General features: G+C 42.3%; 1 protein-coding gene across 2 annotated transcripts in view; it reads right to left on the reverse strand.

Moving 5' to 3' along the window:
- nek7 (NIMA-related kinase 7) overlaps positions 1–22,011 on the reverse strand; it is a 146,730-nt gene that overhangs the window by 66,796 nt on the left and 57,923 nt on the right. For both annotated transcript variants that reach the window (XM_024421572.2, XM_024421564.2), the window contains exon 2: positions 10,903–10,990. In XM_024421572.2, the coding sequence (XP_024277340.1) occupies positions 10,903–10,962 (60 nt within the window). In that variant the 5' untranslated portion in view covers positions 10,963–10,990. The remainder of the gene's footprint in view (positions 1–10,902; positions 10,991–22,011) is intronic.

Consider the following 22,011-nt stretch of genomic DNA (forward strand, 5'->3'; position numbering starts at 1 on the left):
GCCCAGATGCTAGGATATGCATATTATTAGTAGATTTGGATAGAAAACACTGACGCTTCTAAAACTGTTTGAATGAGGTTTGTGAGTTTAACAGAACTCATATGGCAGGCAAAAACCTGAGAAAAAATCCAACCAGGAACTGGGAAATCTGAGGTTTCTAGGTTAAGTCAGCCTATCCAATATACAGTGTCTGTGGGGTCATATTGCACTTCCTAAGGCTTCCACTAGATGTCAACAGTCTTCAGAACCTTGTTTAAGGCTTCTACTGTGAAGTGGGAGAGAATGAGAGCTGATTGAGTCATGGGTCTGCCAGAAGGCCATGTGCTCAGTCAGGCGCGCACGCCCGTGAGAGTTAGCTCCGTTCCCTTTCATTTCTAAAGACAAAGGAATTCTCCAGTTGAAACATTGAAGATTTATGATAAAAACATCCTAAAGATATACATCGTTTGACATGTTTCTACGAACTGTAATATAACTTTTTTGATTTTGTCTGGACCTAGTGCCAGCGCATTTGGATTACTGTACTAAATGCGCGAACAAGGTATTTGGACATAAATGGACTTTATTGAACAAAACTAACATGTATTGTGGAACTGGGATTCCGGGGAGTGCATTCTGCTGAAGATCGAAGATAAGTGAATATTTATAATGCTATTTCTGACTTTTGTTGACTCCATAACATCGGTATCTGTATTGCTTGTTTTGGTCTCTGAGCGCTGTCCTCAGATTATTACATGGTGTGCTTTTTCCGTAAAGCTTTTTTGAAATCTGACACAGCGGTTGCATTAACCTCTTGCGTCGACCCGAGACGCAATCGTCCCATCTAGCCATCAGCCAATGCAAATGCGCTACGCCAAATGCTAATAGCACTCATTAAAACTCAAACGTTCATTAAAACACACATGCAGGGTACTGAATTAAAGCTACACTCGTTGTGAATCTAGCCAACAAGTCAGATTATTAAAATGCTTTTCGGCGAAAGCATGAGAAGCTATTATCTGATAGCATGCAACACCCCGAAATACCTGAAGGCGACGTAAACAAAAGAATTAGCATAGCGGCGCTACACAAATAGCAGAAATAAAATATAAAACTTTCATTACCTTGGACGAGCTTCTTTGTTGGCACTCCTATACGTCCCATAAACATCACTATTGGGTCTTTTTTTCGATTAAATCGGTCCATATATACCCAAAATATCCATCTATGGAAACTGTGTGATTCAGAAAAAAACACAGTTTCAAAACGCTACGTCATTTTTTAAATTAAAAAAGTCGACGATAAACTTTCACAAAACACTTCGAAATACTTTTGTAATCCAACTTTAGGTATTAGTAAACGTTAATAATCTATCAAATTGATCACGAGGCGATGTGTATTCAATAGCTCCACGATTTCAAATCATCTTCCGAAATCTCTCTTCCAAAACTTCCTGTCGGAGACCGGATGGAAAGTGGTCTCTCTTCCTCGTTTGACCAAGAAACAACGAGAAGGCAATTGACAAGACTGGTGACATCGTGTGGAAGCTGTAGGACTTGCAATCTCGGCCCCATTTAATTTCGTGCCCCTTAAACAATACATGCAAGTGGCGCATGGATATTTTTTTCAGTTTTCAGTGATCAGTTTTTCTTGCGCTTTTCGATGAAACAGACGCTCTGTTATAGTCACAGCGGTGATTTAACCAGTTTTAGAAACGTGAGAGTGTTTTCTATCCACACATACTAATCATATGCATATACTATATTCCTGGCATGAGTAGCAGGACGCCGAAATGTTGCACGATTTTTAACAGAATGTTCGGAAAAAGTAGGGGGTCGACTTAAGAGGTTTTAAGGAGAAGTATATCTTTAATTCCATGCATAACACTTGTATTGTCATCAACATTTATGATGAGTATTTCTGTAAATTGACATGGCTCTCTGCACTTTTACCAGATGTTTTGGAGGCAAAACATAACGTGCCAATGTATACAGAGATTTTTGGATATAAATATGAACTTTATCGAACAAAACATACAAGTCCTATGAGTGCCATCTGATGAAGATCAAAAGGTTAGTGATTCATTTTTATCTATTTTTGCTTTTTGTGACTCCTCTCTTTGGCTGGAAAAATTGCTGTGTTTTTTTGTGACGAGGTACTGACCTAACATAATCGCATGGTATGCTTTGTCGTAAAGCCTTTTTGAAATCGGACACTGTGGTGGGATTAACAACAAGATTACCTTTAAAATAGTGTATAATACATATGGTTGAGGAATTTTAATTATGAGATTTCTGTTTGAATTTGGCGCCCTGCACTTTCACTGGATGTTGGTCAGGTGGGACGTTAGCGTCCCACGTACCCTAGAGAGGTTAATTGACTACAGCTCAGCGTTCAACACCATAGAGTACACGAAGCTTATCACTAAGCTAAGGACCCTGGGACTAAATACCTCCCTCTGCAACTGGATTCTGGACTTACTGACAGGCCACCCCCAGGTGGTAAGGGTAGGCAACAACCCTTACCACCTTGGGCCCCTCAGCGGTGTGTATTTTGTCCCCTCTTGTACTCCCTGTTCACCCACAACTGCGTGACCAAGCACGATTTCAATACTATCATTAAGTTTGCTGATGACCGACAACGATGAGACAGCCTATAGGGAGGTCAGAGAACTGGCAGTGTGGTGCCAGGACAACAACCTTTCACTCAATGTGCAAGACAAAGGAGCTGATCGTGGACTACAGGAAAAGGCGGGCCGAACAGGCCCCCATTATCAACGGGGCTATAGTGGAGTGGGTCAAGAGTTTCAAGTTCCTTGGTGTCCACATCACCAACGATCTATCATGGTCCAAACACACCAAGACAGTGAAGAGGGCACGACAACACATTTTCCCCCTCAGGAGACTGAAAAGATTTTGCATGGGTCCCCAGATCCTCAAAAAGTTATTCAGCTGCACCATCGAGAGCATCCTGACCGGTTGCATCACCACCTGGTAGGGCAACTGCTCAGAATCTGACCGTAAGGCGCTACAGACGTTAGTGCGTACGGCCCAGTACATCACTGGGGCCAAGCTTTCTGCAATCCAGGACCAATATAATAGGTCGGTGTCAGAGGAAAGCATCAAATTGTCAGAGACTACAGTTACCCAAGTCAGACTGTTTTCTCTGCTACCGCACGGCAAGCAGTACCAGAGCGCCAAGTGTAGGACTAAAAGGCTCATTAAAAGCTTCTACCCCTAAGCCATAAGACTGCTGAACAATTAATCAAATGGCCACCAAACTATTACATTGACCCATTTGTTTTGTACACTGTTGCTACTCGCTGTTTATTATCTTATGCATAGTCACTACACCCCCTACCTACATGTACAAATTACCTCTAACCTGTACACTGACTCGGTACCCCCTGTATATAGCCTCGTTATTGTTATGTTATTGTGTTACTTTAGTTTATTTGGTAAATATTTTCTTCACCAACTGTGCAGTTCAAGAAGAGTTAAGGGCTTGTAAAGTAAGCATTACATGGTAAGGTCTACACTTGTGTTCGGCACATGACAAATAAAGTTTGATTTGGCCAAAATATTATGAGACAATATTGTTAATTTTTTGACAGTATATTGTGTTTTTGAATAAAAAAATAATAATTTGCTATATGAGTTGTGCATGACCCTAGGCTGGCAACACATAAATGCCAAATCATTTTTAAAAAAGGGGGCATTCTGATTAACTGAACAGAACATTTGAGGGCAGTTATCATTCCTGACTGGTTGCATCACTGCCTGGTATGGTAACTGCTCGGCCTCCGACCGCAAGGCACTACAGAGGGTACCGCGTACGGCCCAGTACATCACTGGGGCCAAGCTTCCTGCCATCCAGGACCTCTATACCAGACGGTGTCATAGGAAGGACCTAAAAATGTTCAAAGACTCCAGCCACCCTAGTCATAGACTGTTCTCTCTGCTACCGCACGGCAAGCGGTACTGGAGCGCCAAGTCTAGGTCCAAGAGGATTCTAAACAGCTTATACCCCCAAGCCACAAGACTCATGAACATCTAATCAATTGGCTCCCAGATGATTTGCATTGCCCCCCCCCTCTCTTTTACACTGCTGCTATTATCTATTCATAGTCACTTTAATAACTCTACCTAAATGTACATATTAACTAACTGTATATAGCCTCGCTATTGTTATTTTACTGCTACTCTTTAATTATTTGTTACTTTTATTTCTTATTTAGGTATTTTTTCTTAACTGCATTGTTGGTTAAGGACTTGTAAGCAAGCAATTCACTAAGGTCTACTACCTAAATACCACACCTGCTGTATTCAGTGCATGTGACAAAAACAATTTGATTCGATAGGAGCAAAACATAAATCGAGGCCTTATTTTTAACTAAATATTGCAATTGCAATTTAGATTAAAACACTTGGTTGAACGTTTGTAATCATGGAAATATAATGGCAATTCTAATTTTATAGTTAGAATGTAATAGTGTGCTCATTGAATACAGTGTTGTTTGACAGGACAACTATTGAAAGAGCCAGGAAGGCATTCATAGAATAAGGAATCAGAATATGAATAGAATTTCTATGGATGCGTAATTGTGACAGGGTGCCCCAGGGGAGTAGGACCCTTTAATCTTCGGATACATTAAAATGTTGTTTTCTCTTACATCATGTAGCTAAAATATTAACGCTTTGCCTATTCCTCCCTGATTTAGAAGATGCTGATTTAGGCGTACACCAGGACTGGTATCAGGCTGTATTAGCTAGCTTCATTTGCTCGGCCTCAGTACATGTATTAGCTAGCTGGCCAGCTAACTAGCGACTTACGTTAGTGTCTTACACAATTTATTTTAGCCACAACTTGCTAAGAAAAGTCAAACTAGCAATTTGCAGACAGTAAGACACACAAACTAAGTGTAATTATAGAACGCTTGTGTTCTTTATAATAAGAAGCAAAGTGGAAAGCACAATCGTTGTCATCAACATATTGTTGCATCTGCTGCATTGACTATGCACACTCAAGGTTGAATGGTTGGCAAATTATCTCGTGGTCGAGGAACTGCTCTCCTTGAGCTTGTGTCCGTTAGGCCTACGGATGTATTAATTTATCAGCACAAATTATATTGAGCAATAAAAGCCCAACTTGTGGTATTCTTCAATTAAACTAGTTTTTGAGAGTACGGAGCACAATACCATGGAGGAGTTTAGAAGGTAAAAACTCCATCACACTTGTATTCCACAGGCTGGGATCCGCACTATGCAGCTGTTGCAAGAGAACATTTTTCACTGGTTGTCCACTGGGTCGCAAAAACAATGATTGATAGGCAGCTTAAACTTCTTCAATTCAACCATTATTGGGTTAAAATCTGCATTTGTGAACAGCCATCCACGATTCACATCAATGCGCTATGTACAATTGAAGTGGGAAATTTACATACACCTTAGCCAAATACATTTAAACAGTTTTTCAAAATTCCAGACATTTAATCTGAGTAAACTTCCCTGTCTTAGGATCACCACTTTATTTTAACAATGTGAAATGTCAGAATAGTAGTAGAGAGAATGATTTATTTCAGCTTTTATTTCTTTAAATCACACTCCCAGTGGGTCAGAAGTTTACATCCACTCAATTAGTATTTGGTAGCATTGCCTATAAATTGTTTATCTTGGGTCAAATGTTTTGGGTAGCCTTCCACAAGCTTCCCACAATAAGTTGGGTGAATTTTGGCCCATTCCTCCTGAAAGAGCAGGTGCCTAATTGCTCGCACATGCTTTCCCTGCAGCAAAGCACCCCCACAACATGATGCTGCCACCCCCGTGCTTCACGGTTGGGATGTTGTTCTTCGGCTTGCAAGCATCCCACTTTTTCCTCCAAACATAACGATGGTCATTATGGCCAAACAGTTATATTTTTGTTTCATTAGACCATAGGACATTTCTCCAAAAAGTACAATATTTGTCCCCATGTGCAGTTGCAAATCGTAGTCTGGCTTTTTTATGGTGGTTTTGGAGCAGTGGCTTCTTCCTTGCTGAGCAGCCTTTCAGGTTGTCGACATAGGACTTGTTTTACTGTGGATATAGATACTTTTGTACCTGTTTCCTCCAGCATCTTCACAGGGTCTTTTGATGCTGTTCTGGGATTGATTTGCACTTTTCGCACCAAAGTACGTTCATCTCAAGGAGACCGAACACGCCTCCTTCCTGAGCGGTATGATGGCTGCGTGGTCCCATGGTGTTTATACTTGCGTACTATTGTTTGTACAGATGAACTTGGTACCTTCAGGCATTTGGAAATTGCTTCAAAGGATGAACCAGACTTGTGGAGGTCTACAATTTTATTTCTGAGGTTTTGGCTGATTTCTTTTGATTTTCCCATGATGTCAAGCAAAGAGGCACTGAGTTTTCAATAAGCATATCAGAAGCTTCTAAAGCCATGACATCATTTTCTGGAATTTTCCAAGCTGTTCAAAGGCACAGTCAACTTAGTGTATGTAAACTTCTGACCCACTGGAATTGTGATACAGTGAATTATAAGTGAAATAATCTGTCTGTAAACAATTGTTGGAAAAATTACTTCGGTTAGTTGTCCTAACCGAAATGCCAAAACTATATTTTGTTAACAAGACCTTTGTGGAGTGGTTGAAAAACGAGTTTTAATGACGCCAACCTAAGTGTGTGTAAACTTCTGACTTCCACTGTAGATATCAATAAGTGATATTTGTTTTGCCTGTAGGCTACACCACTGCTCTTGTCCTTCTCTCAAAGACTTTATACAAGTTGGATAATCTTTGGATGTCAACATTAAAAGACATAGCTTGGACTGTAGCCTACAAAAGCCTATTCCTGCTCTTTTCCCGCGATCCGTCAAATGCATTTGGTGTGTCATCATAGTGGTCTCTGACTTGGTCAGACTCGCTCAGGTGGAACAAACTTAACACTTACGCTTTTTTCCCCCAATGCTGCTTTGAATGTCATTGAGAGGACAGAAAGGTGACCGTTTTTTTCCGCAAACGTCATTTCTGAATTTAAAAGTAATCCTAGAAGTAATCAGAGTGTTTGAAAAGTATCTGATTACAATATTTTAGCTGGTAAAAATGGATTACAGTTAGTTCTTTTGTAAATCATTACTCCCTGATATATATATAACAGTAATTTCCGATCTTACTGTTTTATAGCGCTATATCCTCTTAGTATGAATTTTTTACAGTGCCTTCAAAAAGTATAAAATAATGTTACACACAGGAAGTATTCACACCCCTCGACTTTTTCAACATTTTGTTGTGTTAAAGCCTGAATTTAAAATGGATTAAATTTAGGTTTTGTGTCACTACAATACAATAACCCATAATGTCAAAGTGGAATATTATTTTTAGAATTGTTGGCAAATTAATTTGAAAATGAAAATCTGAAATGTCTTGAGTCAAAAACTATTCAACTCTATTGCTATGGCAAGCCAAAATAAGTTCAGGAGTAAAAATGTGCTAAACAATTCACATAAAGTTGCATGGACTCACTGTGTGCAATAATAGTGTTTAACATGATTTTTAAATATCTGTACACCACACATACCTTTAAAATACCATTTTATACAGACGTTATATTGAATCCCGTCTATGGTCAAACGCAGAGAACAAAGAGATAAACAGTGGTCACTACAGTGTTTTTCACACAAAGAAAAGCAGAAGGAAAAAGAAGAGCAGAAGGAGTGGAGGAGCAGAGGCCATGGTGTTAGGTTAGGAGGAGAGAAATGGAATGAGAGAAAAAGAGAGCTAGATCTAGAAATAGAGCGAGGGCATAGCTTTCACTCGCTGCATGGTAGCTTGACGAATGTTAGCATGAGCCCGTAAAGCGCTGTGACAGCCTCCTGCTGAGAGCACAGTCTCACTAATGTGTTCTGGCACGCCGGCCCCCTAATCACACATTTACATATGCAATGACCTATATTTGCATGTCAGATCGCACACTGTCCAGTGTGATTAACAACGGGCACCTCCCACGTGGAGTCGCCTTGGGTAGCGGGCAAGGGGCTGGGGAGGGCTAGGCGAGGGGTGAACCAGGACTGGGGAGGGCTAGGGCTAGGAGAGGGGGAGCGCAGAGGGCCGGAGGGGGTCCATTTTTTTGTGAGCCGAGGGGCTGGGCTGCCAGGCAGGATTATGTCAGGCGGGGGCCCGGCATTAGACACTTCATTAGAGCTAATCTGTTTAGCAGTGGGCAGTGTATGTAAACTTCACAGGCCATTTGCGGCACCTTGTCGGCCCCTGGCCTGGCCTTCAAAGGGCAGCCGGGCCCTCCTGACTGACAGGCTGTCTCATTGCCCGCACTGGCGTCACACACACAGCCGCTCCCAGCTGACACACACACACACACGGGTGAGGCGCAGCAGCTCGACCCCTGACGACTGAGGGGTCACTGGGCAAACCGCAAGAAGAAAGAAGGAGAGGAGAGGTTTGTACAGATTGCAGCTTGCGGAAGTGGAGGTGTGTGCGTGTTTGAAAGGAGTTAGTAACAGAGATGTCCATTTTCTGTCTCAATTTCCAATCAGTTATCATGGGAATTTGGGCCATAAATGTGAATGAGGAACACACCCTTAGTTGGTGAGAGCTGAAGTTAGGCCACTGCTTTCGGGAATCAGACTTGGTGTCTAGCTCAAGTTACTCCTTGATGGGAAGAGTGAGGGATTGTAGAGGAGTGGACAAGCATGTCTATGAGGGACAGCATGTGCCTGTGCTGTAGAGATGGCAGAGGGACAGGGTGGCCACCAGTGACACAGAGATGCACACACCCTGGGCTACTCACTGACAAGGAGATGAGAGGAAGAGAGATAGGAAGAGAGAAAAAGAGAAAAGGCATGAAGACAGAAGCATAGATGACGTGTGATATGGGCTGATCAGTGGTGACACAGAGACACAGAGCAACTGACAGAGAATTTAAGATAAGAGAGAGAGAGGGAGAGGGAAGGAGATGAAAATAAATGAAGAGAGCGAGACAGAGGGGGAAAGGAAGAGAAAGAGGGGGAGAGATGTGAGGTGTGATGCGACAGTGTGGCACTGCCAGCGGCAGCCAGAAAAAGGCCAGCGGGAGCCAGTAAGGGTGCCATCTCCCACAGAGCAACAACCCACCCTCTACCCCCCCCTCTCCCCATCACCAGCCTCGGTCTGTACTCCTCACCTCCCTCTTCTTTCACCTACATCTCTCCTCAGCCCCAGCCAGCTTAGCACCGCCATACAATATTCATCACTCCATCCATCCTTCCCTACCCCGCTGGTGTTTCTCTCTCTGCTCCTCTTCAATCTGTTCCTGTACCACGGTGCGTTAGCTCACTTATAACCCTCCACCTTGTCTCACTCACACACACACACACACACACACACACACACAGAGAGATCTGACTCTGTCAAAACCTGCTGCGACGTTCAAATTCCATTTTGAGAATCTCTCTCTCCCACTCAAAGAGCAAATGCACCATTAAAAATGCACATGATACCAGCTCATCCACTTTACCTAATGCATATGCATCATACCTCCGGGACTTAGAGATGTGATACAATTCACATTTTCAGGAGGGGAATTTTTGCCGAGCAGATTAAATTGAGAAAAAGTGTGAAACAGATTGAGGACTTGTTGAAAGAGAAGGATCCGTCTGCTGATAGACACAGTATGAAGCTGGATGCCGAACAGGAAGCAAAATAATGTCTGGATCTGCATAGGACTGGTGTTTGAAATACAAACTGTAAAATCTGATCTTGCATAAACTAATAGTATGCATGTTATTAGGCCTACTTCTAAATACATTTCCTATATTTTAAGACAATAATGAAAGAGAAAAAGAACTGAAATGAAGCTAAATATAGTGTGTGAAAAACAGAGGAAATCATTATTACCACAACACTGTTAAATTGGAATATGATATCTCGAGTGTGGGGGATGCGAGTTCTCGTTCTTTCCTTTTCTGTGCACAACCCAATTAGTAATTAAACATATTCAAATAAATTATCAACCTGGCGATTTCACAGTTACTATTGCACTGGCATTGCATACACAAGAAAAACTGGATAATTTTGGGGGTTACAAAAAAAACGGTTGTTTTCCCGTTTCCTCTTCAACGTATGGATATGGATATGGATAGCGATTCCTCTTTGTTATAAGTCCATTCAATACATAGTGGGGACAGAAACATCCTTGTGCTATGAATGAGATTGATGAAGCTTATGTACGATACTGCTAGTAAATTCCAACGGTGACCAGATTTGCAACACAACAACCTGAATGTTATCATATCAAAAGCTGCTCACTGGGAGGTCAAGCTCTGCAAGCCTCCAGAGTTTCAATCAATACTAACTCTCTCTCCACCATTCATCTGGCCTTCATCTGCCTATACTGTACGATTGAGGGGTTAGTAAAATTACAACCTGTATTGTTAATAATACTCTTACAAATACAGTAATTTTGACATACATTTTGTTCCCAACTTTACTGGGAATCGCCCGTAGCCTAATTTGTACTTTACTTAATTTACATTAATTGACAGGCTTAAAATTCAAGTATAGGCCTACCCTAAATATGAATGAGTATTTGTGAGGAAACACAAATGGAAGAGGATCATACTGTGGCTGGAACACAGGTACTGCTGCTTGCTGTGTTAGGGTTAGAGTTAGAGTAAAAGTGATGTTCTAATATGTTTTATTTAACTAGGCAAGTCAGTTAATAACAAATTATTATTTAAAAATGGCCTACCCCGGCCAAACTGGTTTGGGTGAGGGTAAGTTAGGGCGAGGGGATCCTACCTGTGGGTGGAACACGGGTACTGCTGCCTGCTGGCCTTGTGGTTGGGTTAGGGTTAGGGGATCCTACCTGTGGGTGGAACGGGGGTACTGCTGCCTGCTGGCCTTGTGGCTGGGTTAGGGTTAGGGGATCCTACCTGAGGCTGGAACACGGGTACTGCTGCCTGCTGGCCTTGTGGCTGGGTGTCCATGTCCATGGTGACAGGAGATCAATCCCTCACACCCCTAAGGAAACAAACACAACCTTCAGTTAACGTTACAGTCACAAAAACACGGGACTCTTTTCCCTCACAACCAGGTAGAAACATAAGTAGATCCACCTGTTACCTGAACATACCCTCTACAGAAGAACTCTGCCACCAGACAGACAATATACACAGACTAGTAACAAATATCACACTCCTGGAGATCGCCTGAGCATTACGGAGCCTGAGACAATAGTGTGTTGCTGAGGACTCTGCTGCCTGGGTACTGTCGCTCTGTCGGTCTGTGGCCCAGAGGGTGTCACATTGCAGTAGAATGGGATCTGCCTCGCTGGCTGGGTCTCTATGGACCTGAAAGGCTCCAGACACACATCAGGGTTTCCGTTAGGAAAATGTGGTGCCGGACAATGTGACCAGGGATGATTTTCATTTACAGATGATTTGAAAATGTAATGGACCCATTTGCATTGGTTGCGTAACCCATTAGGGCGTCCAACCACAGTGCTCAGAATGACAGAAATCACATTTAGATGATGGTAATTTATCTTAAAAGGGGAATTTAGAAAATGTGTCTATGTTCCTAAACCCCTCTGTGACTCGTTGCTGGACTGCATGTCAAAGTGTGCACCTCTTTCACTCAGGAAGAGCGAAAGGTACGTCACAGGGTTATATAGCCCCCCCACTCACTGCAGCACTAGAGCTATTTCCCAACCTGGTCTCAGAGCATTTTGCATTATTCTGTAAGTAAATCCTATACCCTCCGTTTAGTATGATATGTTACGTTTAGTATGGTATGCATTAATTTGTGGATGTTCATCAACAATTACGTATGATCACCATCTCTCCAGAGATGTTGGATTGGGTTGAAGTCCGGGCTCTGGCTGGGCCACTCAAAGATATTCAGAGACCTGCCCCGAAGCCACTCCTGTGTTGTTTTGACTGTGTGCGGCGGCTCATTTTCCTGTTGGAAGGTGAACCTTCGCCCCAGTCCGAGGTCCTGAGATCTCTGGAGCAGGTTTTCATTAAGGATCTCTCTGTACTTTGCTCTGTTCATCTTTCCCTTGATCCTGTCTAGTCTCCCAGTCCCTGACGCTAAAAAACATCCCCACAGCATGATGCTGCCACCACCATGCTTAACCATATGGATGGTGCCAGGCAGTGGTGTAAAGTACTTAAGTAAAAATACTTTAAAGTGCTACTTACAGTTGAAGTCGGAAGTTTACATACACTTAGGATAGAGTCATTAAAACTCGTTTTTCAACCACTCCACAAATATCTTGTTAACAAACTATAGTTTTGGCAAGTCGGTTAGGACACGCGTGACACAAGGAATTTTTCCAACAATTGTTTACAGACAGATTACTTCACTGTATCACAATTCCAGTGTGTCAGAAGTTTACATACACTAAGTTGACTGTGCCTTTAAACAGCTTGTAAAATTCCAGAAAATGATGCCATGGCTTTAGAAGCTTCTGATAGGCTAATTGACACAATTTGAGTCAATTGGAGGTGTACCTGTGGATGTATTTCAAGGTCTACCTTCAAACTCAGTGCCACTTTGCTTGACATCATGGGAAAATCAAAAGAAATCAGCCAAGACCTCAGAAAAAAAATTGTAGACCTCCACAAGTCTGGTTCATCCTTGGGAGCAATTTCCAAACACCTGAAGGTGTTCGTGAAACGTTCATCTGTACAAACAATAGTGCGCAAGTATAAACACCATGGGACCACGCAGCCGTCATACCGCTCAGGAAGGAGACGCGTTCTGTCTCCTAGAGATGAACGTACTTGTGTGAAAAGTGCAAATCAACAGCAGCAAAGGACCCTGTGAAGATGCTGGAATAAACAGGTACAAAAGTATCTATACCCACAGTAAAACGAGTCCTATATCGACATAACCTGAAAGGCTGCTCAGCAAGGAAGAAGCCACTGCTCCAAAAACGCCATAAGAAAGCCAGACTACGATTTGCAACTGCACATGGAGGCAAATATCATACTTTTTGGAGAAATGTCCTATGATCTGATGAAACAAAAATAGAACTGTTTAGCCATAATGACCATAGTTATATTTGGAGGAAAAAGGGGGAGGCTTGCAAGCTGAAGAACACCATTCCAACGGTGAAGCACGGAGGGGGCAGCATCATGTTGTGCGGGTGCCTTGCTGCAGGAGGTAATGGTGCACTTCACAAAATAGATTGCATCATGAGGAAAGAAAATGTGGATATATTGAAGCAACATCTCAAGACATCAGTCAAGAAGTTAAAGCTTGGTCGCAAATGGGTCTTCCAAATGGACAATGACCCCAAGCATACTTCAAAGTTGTGGCAAAATGGCTTAAGGACAACAAAGTGAAGGTATTGGAGTGGCGCCGGAAGAAATGGAAGCAGTTTTACGGGCGCCCAACCAATTGTGCTATTATGTGTTATTTCCAGCGTTATTTGTAACCTATTTTGAACATAATGTTTCTGCAACCATTTTTTACAGTAAAAAAGAGCTTCTGGATATCAGAACAGCAATCATTCACCTCGGATTAGACAAAGATTCTTTCTTCAACAAGCAAGAAGCATTATGTGGTTAGTGGTTAGTGGTTAGAGACTTGAATGCAGGGAAACTTATTAAAATCAGTTCTACCAAATATCCATCAACATGTTAAATGTGCAACCTGAGGGGAACAAAAATTCTAGAGCACCTGTACTCCACATACAGAGACGCGAACAAAGCTCTCCCTCGCCCTGCATTTGTTAAATCCGACCAGAAATCTATCCTCCTGATTCCTGCTTAGAAGCAAAAATTAAAGCAGGAAGCACCAATAACTTAGTCTATAAAAAAGTAGTCAGATGAAGCTAAAATACCAGACTGTTTTGCTATCACAGAGTGGAACATGTTCCCGGATTCTTCTGATGGCATTGAGGAGGGCGAGGGGACACCACATCAGTCACTGGTTTCATCAATAAGTGCATTGAGGGCGAGGGGACACCACATCAGTCACTGGTTTCATCAATAAGTGCATTGAGGACGATGTCCCCACAGAAACTGTATGTACATACCCCAACCAGAAGCTATGGATTACAGGCAACATTCGCACTGAGCTAAAGGGTAAAGCTACCACTTCAAAAGGTGTGGGATTCTAACCCGGAAGCTTACAAGAAATCCTGCTATGCCCTGTCACGAACCATCAAACAGGCAAAGTGTCAATACAGGGCTAAGAATGAATCATACTACACCGGCTCCGAAGCCCCTTCTTATGTGGCAGGGCTTGCAAACTATTACAGACTACAAAAGGGAAGCACAGCCGTGAGCTGCCCAGTGACACGAGCCTACCAGACGAGATAGCGAGCATAGAAGTGATTTGAGGCAAGCAACACTGAGGCATGCATGAGAGCATCAGCTAATCTGGACAACTGTGTGATCACGCTCTCCGTAGCCGACATGAGTAAGACCTTTAAACAGGTCAACATACACAAGGCTGCGGGGCCAGACGGATTACCAGGACGTGTGCTCTGGGCATGTGCTGACCAACTGGCAGGTGTCTAAACTGACTTTTTCAACTTGTCCATGATTGAGTCTGTAATACCAACATGTTTCAAGCAGACCATCATAGTCCCTGTGCCCAAGAACACAAAGGCAACCTGCCTAAATGACTACCAACGCGTAGCTCTCACGTCCGTAGCAATGAAGTGCTTTGAAAGGTGGGTAATGGCTCACATCAACACCATTATCCCAGAAACCCGAGACCCACTCCAATTTGCATACTGCCCAAACAGAACCACAGATGATGCAATCTCTATTGCACCCCACACTGCCCTTTCCCACCTGGACAAAAGGAACACTTATGTGAGAATGCTATTCATTGACTACAGCTCAGCGTTCAACACCATAGTACCCTTAAAGCTCATCACTAAGCTAAGGATCCTGGGACTAAACGCTTCTCTCTGCAACTGGATCCTGGACTTCCTGACGGGCCGCCCCCAGGTGGTGGGAGTAGGTAGCAACATATCTGACACGCTGATCCTCAACACTGTACTCCCTGTTCACCCACGACTGCATGGCCAGGCACGACTCCAACACCATCATTAAGTTTCCAGACGACGCAACAGTGGTAGGCCTGATCACAGACAACGACGAGACAGCCTATAGGGAGGAGGTCAGAGACCTGGCCAGGTAGTGCCAGAATAACAACCTATCCCTCAACGTAAGACTAAGGAGATGATTGTGGACTACAGGAAAAGGAGGACCGAGCATGCCCCCATTCTAATCGACGGGGCTGTAGTGGAGCAGGTTGAGAGCTTCAAGTTCCTTGGTGTCCACATCAACAACAAACTAGAATGGTCCAAACACACCAAGACAGTCGTGAAGAAGCCTATTCCCCCTCAGGAAACTAGGGTCCTGAGATCCTCAGAAAGTTCTACAGCTGCATCACTGCCTGGTATGGCAATTGCTCAGCCTCTGACTGCAAGGCACTTCAGAGGGTAGTGCGTACGTCCCAGGACATCACAAGGGCTAAGCTCAGGCCATCCAGGACCTCTACACCAGGCGTGTCAGAGGAAGGCCCCAAAAAATTGTCAAAGACCCCAGCCACCCCAGTCATAGACTGTTCTCTCTACTTACGCATGGATAGCGGTACCAGAGTGCCAAGTCTTGGACAAAAATACTTTTACAGTTTTTACCCCCAAGCCATAAGACACTTGAACAGGTAATCAAATGGCTACCCAGACAATTTGCATTGTGAGCCCCCCCAACCCCTCTTTTTACGCTGCTGCTACTCTCAGTTTATCATATATGCATAGTCACAAAAACGATACACTCATGTACATACCGACCAACCACTGCTCCCGCACATTGGCTATCTGCATTGTGTCCCACCCACCGCCCGCCAACCCCTCTTTTACTTTAACCATATCTACATGTACATACTACCTCAATCAGCCCAACTAACCGGTGTCTGTATGTAGCCTCGCTTCTGTATATAGCTCTCACTATTGGTTAGAGCCTGTGAGTAAGCATTTCACTGTAAGGTTGTATTCGGCGCATGTGACAAATAAACTTTGATTTGAGTGGCCATCACAAAGCCCTGACCTCAATTCCATAGAACATTTGTGGGCTGAACTGAAAAAGTGTGTGCGAGCAAGGAGGAAATGCTACCAAATACTAATTGATGCAAGTAAACTTCTGACCCACTGGGGATGTGATGAAATAAATAAAAGCTGAAATAAATCATTCTCTACTATTATTCTAACATTTCACATTTTAAAATAAAGTGATGATCCTAACTGACCTAAAACAGGAAATTTTTACTAGGATTAAATGTCAGAAATTGTGAAAAACTGAGTTTAAATGTACTTGGCTAAGGTGTATGTAAACTTCCGACTTCAACTGTAAGTAGTTTGTTGGGGTATCTGTACTTTACCATTCATATTTTTGACTACTTTTACTTCACTACATTCCTCAATAAATCCTCTTTGGGCTAGTGGGCAGTATTTTGACATCTGGGTGAAAAGCGTGCCCAAAGTAAACTGCCTGTTACTCAGGCCCAGAAGCTAGGATATGCATATAATAATTTGGATAGAAAACTCTAAAGTTTCTAAAACGGTTAAAATAATGTCTGAATATAACAGAACTGATATGGCAGGTGAAAATCCGGGGACACTGTTTCTGATGGATGTCATGTTTATTATTAGGCGAAAACCTCCCAGGTTGCAGTCCCTAGAGCTTCCACTAGTTGTCAGTCTTTAGAAAGAGTTACATGCTTATTTCTGGAAAAAAATTGCTATGATTTGTAGTTTTTCAAAGTCGCTCCCATTTTGGCTGTAGTGTTTTCATGCGCATGGACACACCTGCGTTCCTTGTTGTTTATCTCCGGTAAAGACAATAAGGATTCTCAGTCTTTAATTGTATTGTTTATTTACGTATTAGGGTACCTGAGGGTTGATTATAAAACGTTGTTTGACTTGTTTGGAGAAGTTTATTGGTAACGTTTGTGATTAATTTTGTGTGCATTTTGAAGGAGGGTAACCGGTGAATTATTGAATGAAGCGCGCCAGCAAAACTGAATTTTTGGGGATATAAATTAGGACTTTATCAAACAAAAGGACAATGTGTGATGTAGCTGGGACCTTTTGGAGTGCCTACAAAAAAATATCTTCAAAAGGTAAGGCATTTATTATATCGCCATTTCTGACTTTCATGGCGCACCTGCCTGGTTGAAAAATGTTTTTCATGCGGGGCGCTGTCCTCAGATAATCGCATGGTGTGCTTTCGCCGTAAAGCCTTTTTGAAATCAGACACAGCGGCTGGAATAACAAGAAGTTAAGCTTTAATTTGATGTGTGACACTTATATTTTCATGAATGTTAAATATTTCTAGAATTTGAATTTCGCTCTCTGCAATTTCACCGGATGTTGTCGAGGTGGGTCGCTAGCAAAACGCCTGCGCCAGAAAGGTTATGAAAATATTGTACTCTTTACTCAATACATTTCCCTGACACCCAAAAGAACTCGTTACATTTTGAATGCATAGAAAAACAGGAAAATAGTCAAATTGACGCATCAACCGAACATCCCTGGTAATCCCTACTGCCTCTGATCTGGCGGACTCAACACATGCTTCATTTGTAAATGATGTCTGAATGTTGGAGTGTGCCCGTGGCTGTCCGTAAATTAAAACAAGAAAATGGTGCCATCTGGTTTGCTTAATATAAGGAATTTGAAATTATTTATAATTTTGATACTTAAGTATATTTTAAACCAAATCATTTGAGACTTTTACTCAAGTAGAATTTTACTGGCTGACTTTTGTAATTACCTTCATTGAAAATTACAAAAGCATCTTGTCACGCCCTGGTCTTTGTATTTTGTGTTTTCTTTCTTTATTTGGTCAGGCCAGGGTGTGACATGGGTTTATTTTGTGGTGTGTTTTTGTATTGGGGTTTTTCGTAGGTTTTGGGATTGTGGCTTAGTGGGGTTTTCTAGCAAAGTCTATGGTTGCCTGAGGCGGTTCTCAATCAGAGGCAGGTGATTATCGTTGTCTCTGATTGGGAACCATATTTAGGCAGCCATATTCTTTGAGTGCTTCGTGGGTGATTGTTCCTGTCTCTGTGTTAGTTTGCACCAGTTTACGCTGTTACGGTTTTCACGTTACGTTTATTGTTTTTGTATTGTTCGTGTTTCATCTTTATTAAAGATGTATCGAATTAACCATGCTGCATTTTGGTCCGACTCTTTCACCTGAAGAAAACCGTGACACATCTTTACTTAAGTATGACAGTTGGGTACTTTTTCCACCATTGGTGCCAGGTTTCCTCCAGATGAGACACTTCGCATTCAGGCCAAAGAGTTGAATCTTGGTTTCACCAGACCAGAGAATCTTGTTTCTCATGGTCTAAGAGTCCTTTAGGTGCCTTATGGCAAACTCCAAGTGGGCTGTCATGTGTCTTTAACGGAGTGGCTTCCGTCTGGCAACTCTACCATAAAGGCCTGATTGGTGGAGTGCTGCAGTGATGGGAGAATCTTCCAGATTGACAACCATCTCCACAGTGTAACTCTGGAGCTCTGTCAGAGTGACCATCAGGTTCTTGGTCCTCCCTGGACCAAGGCCCTTCTCCCCCGATTGCTCAGTTTGGCCGGATGGCCAGCTCTCGGAAGAATCTTGGTGGTTCCAAACTTCTTCCATTTAAGAATAATGGAGCCCACTGTTCTTGGGGGCCTTCAGTGCTGCAGAATTGTTTTGGTACCCTTCCCAAGATCTGTGCCTAGACACAATCCTGTCTCAGACAATTCCTTCGACCTCATGGCTTGGTCTTTGCTCTGACCCACCTGTCTGTATAAGGTCCCACAGTTGACAGTGCGTGTGCCTTTCCAAATAATGTCCAATCAATTGAATGTACCTGATTTTTTGTTTTAAATCCATAATACCCCATAACGTCAAAATGGAAATATGGTTTTACAAATTAAATAAAGATGAAAAGCTGAAATGCTTTGAGTATTCAACCCCTTTGTTATGGCAAGTCTATATAAGTTCGGGAGGGAGAACATGATTTTTGAATTACTTCTCTGTACCCCACACATACAGATAATCGTAAGGTCCCTCGGTCGAGCAGTGAATCTCAACCACGAGGACCAGGGAGATTTTCCAGTGCCTCGCAAAGAAGGGCACCTATTGGTAGTTAGAGTTTAATTAATGGATGTGATAGGAGAAAACTGAGGATGAATCAACATTGTAATCACTCCACAATAATAACCTAAATGACAGAGTGGAAATGAGGAAAGCTGTACATAATACAAATTATATACTTATATATATATATATATATTATATACTGCAAAACATGTGCCCTGAACACAAAGTGTTATGCTTGGGGCAAATCCAATGATACATTACTCCTTACCACTCTCCAAATTTTCCAGCACAGTGGTGGCTGCATCATGTTATGGGTACGCTTGTAATCGTTAAGGACTGGGGAGTTTTTCAAGACAAAAAAGAAACGAGATGGAGCTAAGCACAGGCAAAATCCAAGTGGAAAACCGGCTTCAGTCTGCTTTCCACCAGCCACTGGGAGATGAATTGACCTTTGCAAGACCTGAAAATGTTTGTCTAGCAATGTTCAACAAAAAAATTGACAGTTTGAAGAATTTTGAAAATAATAAAAATGGGCAAATGTTACACAATCCAGGTGTGGAAAGCTCTTAGATACTTACCCATAAAGACTCAATGCTGTGCTCGCTGCCAAAGGTGATTCTAACATGTATTGACTCTGGGGATGGAATACTTATGTAATCAAGGTAAGTGTTTTATTTTTCATCGTTTTTTTAAAACTAATGTTGGAATTTCTTTTCTACTTTGAAAGAGTATTTGTGCAGATCGTTGACAAAGAAAATTACAATTAAATCCATTTTAAACCGACTTTGTAACAAAAATGTGGAATAAGTCAAGGGGTATGAATACTTTAAGGCACTGTAGGTAGATAAAAGCTTCAACATTTATAAATGACTCACCATCTGTCACCATCAGCATCGGCTCTCTCACGCCACTGCAGCATGACACACACACTATTCTGACGCACTGACAGAGTGGAATGCAATACGAACATTTCCTTTCACACACACACACTTGTGTGTTGATGTGTGTATCCTTCACTGTGAGAGTGTCTGTCCATCTCCGTCTGGTTGTCAGGACAGAAGACGGAGCTCCAGTATTCCCCCACGTAGCCAATTAAAATGCCCAGTTTAGGAGTTACTGAGTGACACACCGTCTCCATGGCGATAGAATCAGGGTGATTTAGTAAAGGTTAATCATGCTAATTAGCTGCCAATCTGCCAACTGGTCATTGAGTGGCAGTGTAGCACACACCAGGGCTGCGTGTCCGCCCGCCACTGTTGTTTACTTTGGTTTGGTTAGGCTTTTGTTTTCAGGTATTCAGCGTTCATTTGCCTCAGAGTGCCGAGCTTTGAAATTCTTAAAAAGTGTGCACAACACAATCTCTCCTGGGTTTGTTATATTGGGAACATTTTTTTCCTATTCTTAAATGTACATTAAAAGGTCATCTGTCCCTTATAACCAACGTATCTAGTTTTAAACGGCATATGTGGCATCGATGGAAAACAGAAACATTCATGTGTCAAAATTCACTACAAGTTGTAAATAGGATAATTTTTTTACGTTAGCTAGCCAACTAATTTCAACCCAAAGATATAATAACAAAATCAAAACAAATTTTCTTTGTCACATACACATGATTAGCAGATGTAATTTCGAGTGTAGTGAAATTCTTATGCTTCTAGATCCGACAGTAAAGCAGTGTAACAATTCCACAACAAAACCTAAACACACAATCTAGTAAAGGAATGGGATGAGAATATACACAGTGGGGAGAACAAGTATTTGATACACTGACGATTTGTTGGTCATGCCCCCACATATCCTCCTCTCAATACGGTGCAGTCGTACTGACCCCTTTGCAGAAAAGCATCCCCAAAAAATGATGTTTCCACCTCCATGCTTCACGGTTGTACTCATCCTTCTTCCTCCAAACACGGCGAGTGGAGTTTAGACCAAAAAGCTCTATTTTTGTCTCATCAGACCACATGACCTTCTCCCATTCCTCCTCTGGATCATCCAGATGGTCATTGGCAAACGTCAGACGGGCCTGGACATGCGCTGGCTTGAGCAGGGGGACCTTGCATGTGCTGCAGGATTTTAATCCATGACGGCATAGTGTGTTACTAATGGTTTTCTTTGAGACTGTGGTCCCAGCTCTCTTCAGGTCATTGACCAGGTCCTGCCGTGTAGTTCTGGGCTGATCCCTCACCTTCCTTATGATCATTGATGCCCCCCGAGGTGAGATCTTGCATGGAGCCCCAGACCGAGGGTGATTGACCGTCATCTTGAACTTCTTCCATTTTCTAATAATTGTGCCAACAGTTGTTGCCTTCTCACCAAGCTGCATGCCTATTGTCCTATAGCCCATCCCAGCCTTGTGCAGGTCTACAAGTTTACCCCTGATGTCCTTACACATCTCTCTGGTCTTGGCCAATGTGGAGAGTTTGGAGTCTGTTTGATTGATGGTATGGACAGGTGTCTTTTATACAGGTAACGAGTTCAAACAGGTGCAGTTAATACAGGTAATGAGTGGAGAACAGGAGGGCTTCTTAAGGAAAAACTAACAGGTCTGTGAGAGCTGGAATTCTTACTGGTTGGTAGGTGATCAAATACTTATGTCATGCAATAAAATGCAAATTAATTACTTAAAAATCATACAATGTGATTTTCTGGATTTTAGATTCCGTCTCTCACAGTTAAAGTGTACCTATGATAAAAATTACAGACCTCTACATGCTTTGTAAGTAGGAAAACCTGCAAAATCGGCAGTGCATCAAATACTTGTTCTCCCCACTGTAAGTACAAAAACATATGGATGAGCAGTGACAGAGCGGCTAAGATGTAATAGATAGTAAAGAAAAGATAGCGAAGGACACAGTATTTACATATGAGATGACTAATGGGAGATAAGTAAACATTCTTAAAGTGGCATTATTAAAGTGACTAGTG

The sequence above is a fragment of the Oncorhynchus tshawytscha genome, linkage group LG01 (genome assembly GCF_018296145.1).
Source record: "Oncorhynchus tshawytscha isolate Ot180627B linkage group LG01, Otsh_v2.0, whole genome shotgun sequence".
In the NCBI taxonomy this organism is placed as follows: domain Eukaryota; kingdom Metazoa; phylum Chordata; class Actinopteri; order Salmoniformes; family Salmonidae; genus Oncorhynchus; species Oncorhynchus tshawytscha.